At 37.9% G+C, this 13,267-nt stretch overlaps 1 protein-coding gene across 1 annotated transcript; it reads left to right on the top strand.

The window, feature by feature from the left end:
- Nucleotides 1–3,079: 3,079 nt before the first annotated feature.
- LOC139718915 (calcium-activated chloride channel regulator 1-like) lies at nucleotides 3,080–11,812 on the top strand (the record flags this gene model as incomplete). The annotated part of the gene is made up of 5 exons (XM_071630365.1): nucleotides 3,080–3,091; nucleotides 9,233–9,391; nucleotides 10,251–10,383; nucleotides 10,841–10,974; nucleotides 11,588–11,812. Coding segments are annotated over exons 1-5 (663 nt in total), but the record flags the coding sequence as incomplete, so codon positions are not given.
- Between the last annotated feature and the right edge of the window lie 1,455 nt (nucleotides 11,813–13,267).

The following is a 13,267-nucleotide window of genomic DNA, read 5'->3' as shown; positions in this document are numbered from 1 at the left end:
GTGTGTGTGTGTGTGGGGGGGGGGAGGGGGGGGGGGGGGGGGGGTAAGGGGGCAATTTGGGGCTACTGTCTGGGGCCCCATGCAGGATAAAATAACTGGCTTTGGTATTTTGGATTTCTCTGATGGGTACTAATTCCATTGCAAAAGAAATTAGCCTTGGCCCTTTTCAGCTGAATGAAACTATTGTGTGAGTATGTGTGTTGGGGGGGGGGGGGCACTTTTGGGCTACTGTCTGGGGCCCCGTATAGGACAAATAACTGGCTTTGGTGTTTTGTATGTCTCTGATGGGTACTACTTCCATTGCAAATGAAATTAGCCGTTACTCTTATCAGCTGAATAAAGTCAATGTGTGTGTGTGTGTGTGTGTGTGTGTTTGTACGTAGGGCTTATAGGGGGTGGGTCACTTTAGGGCTACTGTCTGGGGCCCCGTGCAGGATAAAATAGCTGGCTTTGGTGTTTTGGATATCTCGGCTGGTACTCCTTCCATTGCAAAAGAAATTAGCCGTGACTCTTTTCAACTGAATAAAATCAATGTTTGTGTGTGTTTGTACGTAGGGCCTATGGGGGGTGGGGCCCTTTGGGGCTACTGTCTGGGGCCCCGTACAGGATAAAATAGCTGGCTTTGGTGTTTTGGATATCTCTGATGGGAACTACTTCCATTGCAAAAGAAATTAGCCGTGACCCTTTTCAGCTGAATAACACCATATTTGTGGGGCCCTTTGGGGTTACTGTCTGGGGCCCCGTACAGGATAAAATAGCTGGCTTTGGTGTTTTGGATATCTCTGATGGGAACTACTTCCATTGCAAAAGAAATTAGCCGTGACCCTTTTCAGCTGAATAACACCATATTTGTGGGGCCCTTTGGGGCTACTGTCTGGGGCCCCGTACAGGATAAAATAGCTGGCATTGCTGTTTTCCTGATAAGTACACCCAAAGGAACAATATCCACCAACTTTTGTCCGTGACCCCCTTCGGCTGAATAAATCCATTTTTCGGGGTCCCTTTTTGTGGCCCCTAGGCTTACGGTACAGGATGTGACTTGCCAGCAATTCATTTTATTGACCCTTGGCCACATCCTTACATGATGAGACCATCAAAAAGTGTGACCCTTTTCAGCTGAATAAATGCTCTGGGCCCCCGGTCTATGTGTATGACTCTGATAGAGTGGGTTTTTTTGTCTTTTTAAAGAATTCGATCAACACAGTGCCGAAGAAAGCTTGTTTGGTTCGAATAAAAAACATCTCGTCGCCGTTTGAAGCCACAATTCGTAAGCTCAAAGTTTTGTTTTGTTTCTTGTTTTATTTTATTTTTTTTTTTGAGTCACAGCGAAATTGAAACCCACTACTGTAATGGTTGGCCGAAGAAAGCTTTCGAAACGGTAATGACTTTCCGATTAATACCCCTTTTACGCTAGTCACTCGGGTGATCACAAGGGAGATTTAACGAGGAATCAAGCTGGGAAAACGTACTAGCAATATTTCTTTCCTACTAGCTGATGAGCTGCTTCTTTATTTATGAAATAATGAAGCAATATAAGTATGACGCATCAGTGAAAGTTTGAGGGAAATCTGACAATTCGTTCAATAGCAATAAATTCTTGACGTCTCTGTGCAGTCATTGCTTGATGGAAAGTCTAACACAGCTGATGATGTCACATGCGTATATAAGGTAAATATAAAGAGAATTCTATACAATTTCATTTTCTTTTAAGTACACATTTTCCTTATCTTGTAACTGACATATGTCTAGGGTAGTACATATAATATTACTCCCCTGCCTTCTGAAAGAAGGAAGTCATGTGCTCCTTTGTTTTGAGAGAAAAGCAAAGCTATGTTAAATTTTCTTCATATTTCCTTAATACTGTTCTACACCTATGACATCACTATAGCTGTAGTAGTCTTAACTTCCATTGCAGCGATCAGGGAACTGAAACTTCAAAAATGCATAACTTTTCCTAATACTTTCACTAATGGGCTTTACAAATATTGCTGCATTCTCTTAATCCACATGTCTATGTATGTGCACTTGTCCTTTAAGGACATAAATTCTTACTGTTTCATCAAGATCATGTTGGAACAAATTTGTTCATTTTCCATCTGTGAAGACAAGCCCATATTCAGCTAAACAATGCTGGTCTTCCACGAGGTCTTGTTGGATGTGAAGCGGGACCACTTCCCCGGTTTAAACCCACTGCTCTTTGCGATGAATGAAGCAGGATGTTTTTAATATGTGCATGCGTTGTGACTCTCTCACACAGAGGGACAGTGTGAGTTGCCTCTTGCTACAGGGGACGGAATGATTACACGCAACATTGTTATTAAAGTGGTATAGATTCGGGTATCGATCCCGTGTGGCCTGGGTCGAAGGCAGACGCGCTACCCACTGAGCCAACTCGCCGTGTGGTCAAGTAACAATTTGCCACACCTGTATATTAAAGGGTGTGTACAGTTCTGGTCGAGGTGAGGATTAAGCTTTTAACGTTTTGCGAGAATATATTCAGAAACCATTCTATGAGATGTCAAAGAGCATGCAATTCTAAGGGGTATCAAAAGTTTATTTGATGAAAATCGGTTGTGAAATGGCTGAGATATCCAAAAACAAGGTGAAACAAAGAGATCTTAACAAAGTTGTGGCCTGTCGCCTTTTGTTATTATCACTTTTTTTTGATATCTCAGCCATTTGAAAACCAGTTTTCATCAAATAAACGTTGAATCCTTCCTAAAATTACATGCTCTTTCATATTTCATAAGATGTTTCTCATTATCTCACTTAAGGATGTTCAAAACATGAATCCCCACCTCAACCAGTACTGTACAGTCCCTTTAGAGTACATATTTCAAGCACCAAGTGAACATCTATAAATCTTTTTAGCATGATCACAAGATGCTGATGAGCTTTCCTTAAGTAGAAGTTAGTCATGACTTTAATTTCATTAATGTATCTAAGTGCAGCAACAATATTTCGCAAATGGTTATTTTTCAACATGTCCCAGTGTGGATAAAAATATATAGAAATATTCAATACAATTAAAAAAAGGAAGCTAATCAATTAGATACTCTAATACAAACACGTAGACATCATGGTTTACATGGTAAGTAATAATATACAATGTTATGACTCCAAATAATGGAGAAAGAAAACGAAGATCATAAATTCAAACAACGAGTATGAAATATATACTTTTGTTATTATATATTGACTACAAAATGACGATTTATATTCAGTTAAAAACTGTCATATGTTGGTTTCAGTTTAAGATCAGTTCGTAAATCATTCCATAATTTTTGTCCCGTAATATTTCAAACTATTCTTCCTAAAACATGTATATCGCAGAGGTAAAGACATGATTCGCAAAGTTGTTTTTTTTTTATTATATGGATACGGTTTCAGCTCAAAATTACTAGTAAGATACTCCTGTGTTAAATTCGCGACTGTTTTTGAGACATTGATTTATGTACCTACATGTATGAAGCTTAATGACCAAGTTAAAGTTGAAGGGTATATACAGCTTGAAGTTTATACAACTATATCTACAATGGGATATGAAACTTCCATTGGGCGGAGTAGTCGTTCTCATTGTCGCTTTCTGTAAAGAAATGTGGTTAAGGAGTATCGTACTAATACACAATTATAATGCAACATGATAGTAAACTTTCAGTAATCTCTCCCAATAACAAGGCGTACAAAGAGTTCGCGTACAAGTAGTTCGCAATACTATTTTGCCCGTGTTCTGGAATTAGAGTTTTCATGATTTGGCCACAAATGAAAGTGTTTAAGGAATACAGGGAAAGACTGAATGACATAGTGATTAATTTTCTTGTAAATCTCCCCACCCCCCCCCCCCAAAAAAAAAGATCATTAAAATGGAAAATACTTCTCATCCATGTTTAGGTTACAAAATTTATCAACATAATTTATCAACACTAGAGGAAAAAAAAACACGGAATGCTAGTTCATTACGAGCGTTATATGAATAGAGAAATGAAGCTTTCACTGAATTCTCATATCGAAATTTTCTTTTCATTTTTTTGTGCTCCTAGTGTGCACGTATGGCAAGCCATATTACTTTTTAAAAAGATTTTCTGATATCACGAATTCCCTTTCGTGATATCAAAAATTCGAATTTCTGATATCACAAATTCAATTTTTGATATCACAAATACCCATTGGTTTATCACGTAAAACCAATTTTTGATATCACGAAATCGAATTAGTGATATCAAAAATTCAATTCGTGATATCACGAATTCAATTCGAGATATCACGAATTCACATTCTTGATATCAAGAAATACATTTTGTGATATCACTAATTCCAATTTGTGATATCATTAATTCACATGGAATTTCAGCACATATCTTTCGCAAAGAAATGATTTGATTTCGAGCATTAGTTTTGCGCTGAAATTCAACCGTAAATTCTAGCGTTTGTTGAGGGCAGAAATACACAGGGAATTCGAGCTTTAGTTCAGTGCAGAAAACCAACAGGAATTTGAGCGTTAGTTGAGCGCAGAAATACACACGGTATTCGAGCATTAGTTTTGCGCTGAAATTCAGCTGTGAATTCGAGCATTAGTTGAGAGCAGAAATACACAAGGAATTCGAGCATTAGTTTTGCGCTGAAATTCAACTGTGAATTCGAGCGTTAGTTGAGCGCAGAAATACACAGGGAATTCGAGCATTAGTTTTGCGCTGAAATTCAGCTGTGAATTCGAGCGTTAGTTGAGAGCAGAAATACACAGGGAATTCGAGCATTAGTTTTGCGCTGAAATTCAACTGTGAATTCCAGCATTAGTTTTGCGCGGAAATCCAACTATGAATTCGAGCGTTAGTTGAGCGCAGAAATACACTGTGAATTCGAGCATTAGTTTAGCGCAGATATTCCTATGGAATTTCAGGTGTTATCTTTTCATAGTATATAACGATAGTTACCAAAAAGAAAAACCTAAATGAAGAGTTTTGGCAACTCGTCTTCATTTAAAGTGATTAGGAATTGGTTTTAAGAGAATCGATGAAATTGAATCGTTTAGCAACATATCTAAAATGCCATTATTGATATGTTGTCAATTACTTCAAAGTCATTATTATATTCTTTTTTTTTCCTCTCCATTTCTCGCCACTGATTTGGCAGAGACTGGTTGACTTACAACTTTTGTTTGCGTTTCTCTTTACTCTGTCATGTGAAAGATACTCTCTCCCGACCTCCCCCTGTTACTCCTCCGAGTTAATAAGAGAGATTTCTCATTGCGCAGATTAACAAAATTGAAGTCCTTCGTACCACTGCTTTTTTCTTACTACAAATTCTAACTGTTTGTTTGCCATGCATACTGCTGCATAAACTCCTCATAAGATCTGGATATCTTCACTCTTCTTGATCTGGTCTGAAGACTTTTGGGCTTGTGCATTCCAGTTTTGTTCTCCCCGGTTTTGGTTCTTGAATAAACTTGCCTATATGATTACACTTTAAATTATTTTACAAAATCATAAACATATTGGGGCAGGCAAACTGTACACCCAACACTGTCGGTCTTAATGGATACACCCCTTTGTTCTGGAGAACTGATTTTGAGGAGTGAGAAAATGTCTTTAGGAGAAACACGTTGCTTTATGTGACCACCAGCCGACACCAGTGGTGCATGGACATTAAATTGGCAAGTTTACGACTCCCTCTCGCACCCCGCATGACTCACAGTCTCTCTCTCTTATTCTCCGCTGCTGACATACACAGACCAGAGGGTTGATTGCCCTCGGTCGGTCCTCCGCAATACAAACACATGGTATATGCTTTTATAACCCACATACACATACAACCACACATAATTATCATCGATTTGGTGGAAGAGTCTTACTGTAAAGGGGATTACCACATGAAAAATGTATCATAATTAACAATAATGTGGTAATAGATGACAATTTGAGGACCAAAACGATGAATTAAATGTAGGCCCTAAGTGAACATAGTATCATTGAATTCATGATAACATGTTGCAAAACAATTGATTTGTATCAATAATTCATCGAATATACCTTGACGATCATTTAGGGAATGATGGATGTGTAAATCTCTCATATATAGTTATTGGTATTTTGAACATTGTTCTAAAAAAAGTTAGCAGTAGTATACCTTCCATCTGAATATCAGCTCAAAAGTAATGTTCCAATTCCCTGTGTATTTCTGCGCTAAAAAAAAAACAAACAACAAACAAAACCGCTCGAATTCACAGTCGAATTCCAGGGCAAAACTAACGCTCGAATTCCCTTTGTATTTCTGCCCTAAACTAATGCTCGAATTCACAGCGATTTTCTACACTAAACTGACGCTCGAACTCCCTGTGTATTTCAGCGCTCAACTAACGCTCCAATTCACTTTGTATTTCTGCGCTAAACTAATGCTCGAATTCACAGCGATTTTCTGCACTGAACTAACGCTCGAAATCCCTGTGTATTTCTGCGCTCAACTAACGCTCGAATTCACAGTTGAATTTCAGCGCAAAACTAACGCTCGAATTCACTTTGTATTTCTGCGCTCAACTAACGCTCGAATTCACAGGGATTTACTGCACTGAACTAACGCTCGAATTCCCTGTGTATTTCTGCGCTCAACTAACGCTCAAATTCACAGTTGAATTTCAGCGCAAAACTAACGCTCGAATTCACTTTGTATTTCTGCGCTCAACTAACGCTCGAATTCACAGGGATTTACTGCACTGAACTAACGCTCGAATTCTCCGTGTATTTCTGCGCTCAACTAACGCTCGAATTCACAGTTGAATTTCAGCGCAAAACTAACGCTCGAATTCCCTGTGAATTACTGATATCACAAATTCGATTTTGTGATATCAATAATTCAATTCGTGATGTCACAAAATGGAATTTGTGATATCAGAAGTTCGCATTTGTGATATCACAAATAGAATTCTTGATATCACAAATTCAAATTAGTGATATCACAAATTTATTCGTGATATCACAAATTCGAATTTGTGATATCAAAAAATCATTTTGTGATATCACGAATTACCATTGGTTTTTCACGTGAAACCTATTTTTATATCAAGAATTCGAATTTCTGATATCACAAATTCATTTAGTGATATCTCAAATTGAATTTTAGATATCACAAATTCGAATTTCTGATATCACAAATTGAATTTGTGATATCAAGAATGGATTTCGTGATATCACAAATTCGATTTCTTGATATCACAAATTAAGTTCATGTGCTACACTTACGGGAATTTGTGATATCACAAATTTAATTCTTGATATCACAAATTGAATTCTTGATATAAAAAATTTGATTTTTTGATATCACAAAATGGAATTTGAGATATCAGAAATTAACTTTAAATGTAAAAAAGGCTTGCCATATGCACGAATAAACCTCACGTCTTCAGCAATATCTAATATACAGAAGTGGCAATACAGCCATTCTTAAATACAATGCAAAACCCTTTTAATCCTTTGATGCAAAAGTTGATATTCCCCAAAAGTATTCAAATTCGGAGAATGTCTATGACATATTTAATGCATATTCCACTCTTGTAGGATTCACACCTGAGAATATAATGTCAATTGATGTACAGATTTTTACTTGTTTCTTTACCGCCGGCCGATTTTAGAGGGATTCACATCAGATGAAGCATGATTTCAGATATTCTTGTTCTACGCTTCTTTTTACGTAATATAGTATTATATCTTCCTCTGGAAATAAAGCATTGAAATATTAACAGCAACATCAAACAAATAATTTGTGTACAGTTCTGGTCGAGGTAAAGATTTAGCTTTTAACATTTTGCGAGATATTCAGAAACCACTCTATGAGATGTCGACGCGCATGCAAATCTAAAGGGTATCAAAACTTTTTAATGAAGATCGGTTTTGAAATGGCTTAGATATCCAAAAACAATGTGAAACAAAGAGATCCTAAGAAAAGGCGCAGCCTGTAGTATTTTATTGTTATCACTTTTTTGATATCTCAGCCATTGGAAACCAATTTTCCTCAAATAAACACTGAATCCTTCTTAGAATTACATGCTCTTTCATATTTCATGAGAGGTTTCTCATTATCTCACATAGGAATGTTAAAAACATGAATCCCCACCTCAATCAGTATTGTACAGCCCCTTTAAATGTATACAATTGCATGGGAAAGTTTGACCTCAGTACATTTATGAAAGGAACAAGTAGTTTTATTTTAAGGTTTGTAGCTGTACACCAACACATTTACGTGTATTTATTCATATTTAGAGAAAATAAGCAAAATAATAAGAATTGATGTGAACTTAAGTGACCCGCTACAACAAAAGGATTCGAAAGTCAGGGGAGGACAATTTTCTGAAAATGACATGACATTATTCCCCTACTCGTGTACGTTGATTTCATTATAGCACAACTCATAAAAGTACTCGGTTGTGGAGATATCGATGATTTTATTAGCCGCATGTCAAGTGGTTGAGGAAATCAGAGTTTCTTTTTTATCCAATCACACTTTTCCACGGAAAAAAAGGTGTTCTGAATAAATTCCCCAAAACATAATTTCATGTGTACTCAGTTTATGATCTGAAACTTTGGATATATGAAGAAGAAGAATTGCTCGTTCAGAAATATGACAAAGTCAAAATTGAATAGACTGATATCTTTCACCTATTTTTGAGATCTTATGTTAACTCAAGTTGTGCGACTTTCTCATGGTTGACTACATTCTTGTAATAATTAGATTTATGGAAGGCAGTTAAAGCACAACCTTCTTCATGCCATCTTGTTGTTGTTGTTGTTGTTGTTGTCAGCCTGCTAATTCCGGAAATGTTCACCCTTTCTTTCTTTCTTTTCTTTCTTTTTTCCCCCCTTTTTTTACTTGTCAGCCGATTTTGGAATATAATTAACTGTCTTCCAAAATGTCTGTCCTCTTCCCATCCTCAAAATTAATCGACGTCCCTAATCCAATAAACTGGGCCCCATCACTTTTACAAACGTAGCGCCGGCCCTGCATACAATACGAAAACGTTTACTTCTCCCACTATATGCTGAACTCGGGCTATACTTCATGTAGGTGCCAATATTAGTGTTTTATATCGCATTAAACACTATTGCAATCACAGTCGCCACCTTGTCACTATCAGCATTGTCGTCATTACTACAAGCAGGATTATCATAAACAAACTTTGCTAGTTATCATCACTGTGAATTTGTTTCTTCACCGTCCAAGATGCTCCTCTGGATATAACGTGAAGCCAGTAATACGCGATACAGATGGGATCAGTGACGTCCCACAGTATCGCCAATGTGTCGGGAATGAGGATGGCGGGTATGAGGCCGAGTGCGTTGCGGCCGTATCGTCTGCGGGGGAAGCCACTGGTTCCATCATGTTCGGACAGTTGGCGTTGAAGGAGGTAAGCCTACTCTTAGAGCTTTTGGGAACATCATTATTATAATTAACGTTATTATCATAAATAGAATACTATCGAGATGCACGTGAACATAAGTATTATAACTATTGGTTGTTATCATTATTATTGTTATTGTCCACGTTGTCATTTTTTTTATTCCTTCGTATAGTATTCTAGCTGTGAAATAATTGCCATTTGCCACTACCATCCATTATCGTTCATTCAGATATTGATGAAATGATAGATGGTAAAGATCCACAATGAACTATTTCAATAAAACGTTACAAACGCTTGATAACAAATAAACAAATATAACAGAGCAAAACTTTTGGTAAATAACCTTTACACAATATACTTATGTGATACCACATGCAAGCTAAAGCTGAAAAGATTTTATCTATAAGCAGAGTCTCGAACATTCAATTCTAAGATGCAGTCTTAACGTCTAAGAGCTGCACGCAAAGGGCATCTTCTTTCAGTACTCTAAAAAAAATCGAGTGAAAATATTCACTCTTAAAAGAGTGACTACAAAAAAGAGTGGATTTAGAGTGAAATTGGAGTGAATTTTGAGTGAAAATGTTCATTTTCACTCGTTTTAGAGTGACCTCAGGGATCACTCCAAAATCTTAGAGTGATTCTTGAGGTCACTCCAAAATGAGTGATATTGAACATTTTCACTCAAAATTCACTCCAATTTCACTCTAAATCCACTCTTGTTTGTATTCACCCTTTTAAGAGTGATATTTTCACTCGATTTTTCAGAGAGTAGGTCGACTGTTGAAAAGTAGCTCATTCAACGTCTGCTGTAACCAGCACTTTGTACAATGCTGAGCGGTCTTTCCCTTTATGCATGTTGTTTCAGATTGCTGACTTCTGCGACGACGACCCGAGTGTTCCTGGTAACCTGCACAACCGAGAAGCGGACAACGAACACAATCGCCTCTGTGCAGCCAGAAGTGCGTGGGAAGTGATGCGACAGCATGTCGACTTCAATGGTAATCAATTCACTTTGTGTCATCGTTTTACCATTGAAGGTAGGTGTTATTCTCCTGAACGAGCAGCAAGTAAAAGAGCTAATGTATCTTTAAACTGTTAAAGTTTGGCAGTTTTCCAAACCTGCGTAGCATGACTGATGACGAAACGGACTTGCACTAATTAATCCGTACTTCACATGAAGTTCACAATTACAATGCGAAAAAAAACCCTGCTTATTCTCTTACTATGAAGGCCTAGATATACTTCCATACTTCTGCTATCTATGTTACGACTAACCATTTCTAATACTAAAATATAAAATAAGAGTGTAATGCTGTCGAACATTGTGTGTGTGTGTGTGTGTGTGTGTGCGTGTGTTTGCGTGTGTGCGTGATGGACTTTTTTTTTCCAACGTGAATGGCAATGAATATGTAATTATGATTCCCGAAATGTATGATATTCTGTTTCCCCTTTCAGCCAGGAACTCCTCCTCGGTGCCACTTGGCCGGGAGAAAATCAGGCCGACATTCAGCTTCGTTCAACGAGACACGCCGACAGCGTCTGATGGTTGCCGAATAGTCCTCGTGCTGGACAAATCTGGTAGTATGAGTGTAAGTTTGGTCGCCTGTCCCTATTCCTACATTTTCTTTGCGCATTATGTCTGTACCCTGCAGACAGACCTGTAGGCCTACTTACGGATTTCACTCTTACGGTTTGAATAACATTTTTCTTCTGGAAAGTGATGGAAAATCAGCATGTATAAGACTTGGAGGCGAGGGAATGTCGAGAGAAGGGCCGGTGTAAATAGAAAGGACATAAGGTAAGGTAGTAAGAGATGGATACAATGATATCTCACAAGGGGAAAGAATGAATGGCATAGAACCAAGAGGAGATGGGTAAGACACTGGTGATCGTTTTGAAGAACTTATAGAAGTAAAGGTTTGCAGCTTGTCTTGAAGATTTGAAATATGGATAATGATACGTAACATGTTTATCATACATAACATGTTTCATGTGACATTATATCACACACAACACTGGTGTATGTTTTTGCTTTCTGTGCATGTACGTATAGGCAGTTGGACACAAACCTTGTGCAAAAGAGATAGCAGCGGCAGAAATAGTAGAAACAATGGTGGGAGGAGCAACGGTGACAGTGGCTGAGTACTTAACCCACCAACAATTATTGTTGAATGGCAATACTTTTCAATCTTTCAAATTTAGATGGCCAATAGACTCGACGTGATGATCGGCGCTGCGGCGGGCTTCACCCACCTGCTACCGGGAGGTACGTGGGTCGGGATTGTCACCTTCAACAGGATGTCCGCTGAGGAACACGAGCTTATCCAGGTGAACTCCGATGACGACAGGGAGAGGCTGCGAGATAGTCTTCCCCTCATACCGGGTGGTGGCACTTGCATTCCCTGTGGTCTGATAGCTGGTCTAGAGGTACGAGCAATTGGAATTAAAGGGATCGTATAGTTTGGGTCGAGACCTAACGTCAGGTTTATAACATTTTTTTGGTGGGATAATGAAAACCTCATAATGAAATATGAAAGAGATTGCAATTTCAAGAAGGATTCAACGTTAATTGTTGAAAATTGGTCTTGAAATGGCTAAGATATAAAAGATAAGAGCGATCCTTATAAAATTCACAGGCCACGACTTTTATTAGGATCTCTTTGTGTCAACTTTTTTTTTAGATATCTCAGTCATTTCGAAACCAAATTTCATCAAAAAAAACTTTTGATTCCCGTTAGAATTGTATGCTCTTTAACATCTCATAGAGTGGTTTCTAAATATCTCGCAAAACGTTATAAGCTGAATCCTCACCTTAACCAGTATTGTACAGTCCCTTTAATTTTCTATCGTGGATTGTATTAAGCAAATAATCAGCGTTGTTGAAGGTGATGGGACAAACTATCACTTCCGAGGCGATCTGGATGTAGCTATCTTTCCGAAGCGCAGCTGAGGAAAGATTGCGTACACATTCAGATCGCCGAGGAAGTGATAGTTTGTCTCATTGCCTGGAACTAAAAGTTGATTATTTGCTTTATATTCCACATCTAGGGTCCTAGATATTCCCATTTTATTCCACATCTGAAACCGTTTTAGCTGTCTTCAGGTATCATCAGGGCTTAGGCTACGTAGTTTACTTTAGACGTATACTATGCGCGTAAATGACAAAACAACGAATTTGCTCCGCGCCCCGCGCGTGGCACCGAAATAAAAAGTGCGTTACACTGTGGTCTATCATTTGACCCAGGTCAAATGATAGACCACAGTGCAACGCACTTTTATTTCACGCGTACTCAAGATTGTAAGTTAAAATCACGCGTTAGGACTGTGTGGACTAAGAGATCAGCGAAACAAAATGACTATCATCACAGAGTGTAACGAACTTTTATTCTCAGGTGATGCGATGGGCAAAACTACGCTTTATCACGTGATCAGCTCTTGACCAATCCTATAGCAAGATTTTAGTATGTGGAATATAAAGATGTTTGTCACTAGCAGGAATGAAAAATTTATAATCCCAATGGTGATATACTTCCAACAGAAATACACTTGTATTCTTGTATTCGATAAAGCTATGCTATAAGATTGATTTTGGCTTTTGGTGAGAAAGAAATGAAATGAATTTAAATAAATGATAACGATTGTCTTCTGGACAACCTATTTGTTGTTGAAAAAGATTTAAAAACAACAACAGTTAACATTCACAAGGTTCTCAGATATATTATATTATGATCGAAACCGTGTAAAAGGACATGTATTAGCCATCGGCACTGTTTTTGTCACCATTGCAATACTGTCGAGGGCAAAATCTCTACCCCATATAGCTCCTATAATACCCATAACAATTGAAGTCATCATCACAAAACGTACTGAATTTCACCATCC

The sequence above is a fragment of the Diadema antillarum genome, unplaced genomic scaffold (assembly GCF_040938485.1).
Source record: "Diadema antillarum isolate AM-2024a unplaced genomic scaffold, OU_Dant_1.0 scf00000102, whole genome shotgun sequence".
NCBI classification, from domain to species: domain Eukaryota; kingdom Metazoa; phylum Echinodermata; class Echinoidea; order Diadematoida; family Diadematidae; genus Diadema; species Diadema antillarum.
Note: the sequence above shows the minus strand (reverse complement) of the source record. Positions and strands in the feature narration are given on the sequence as shown.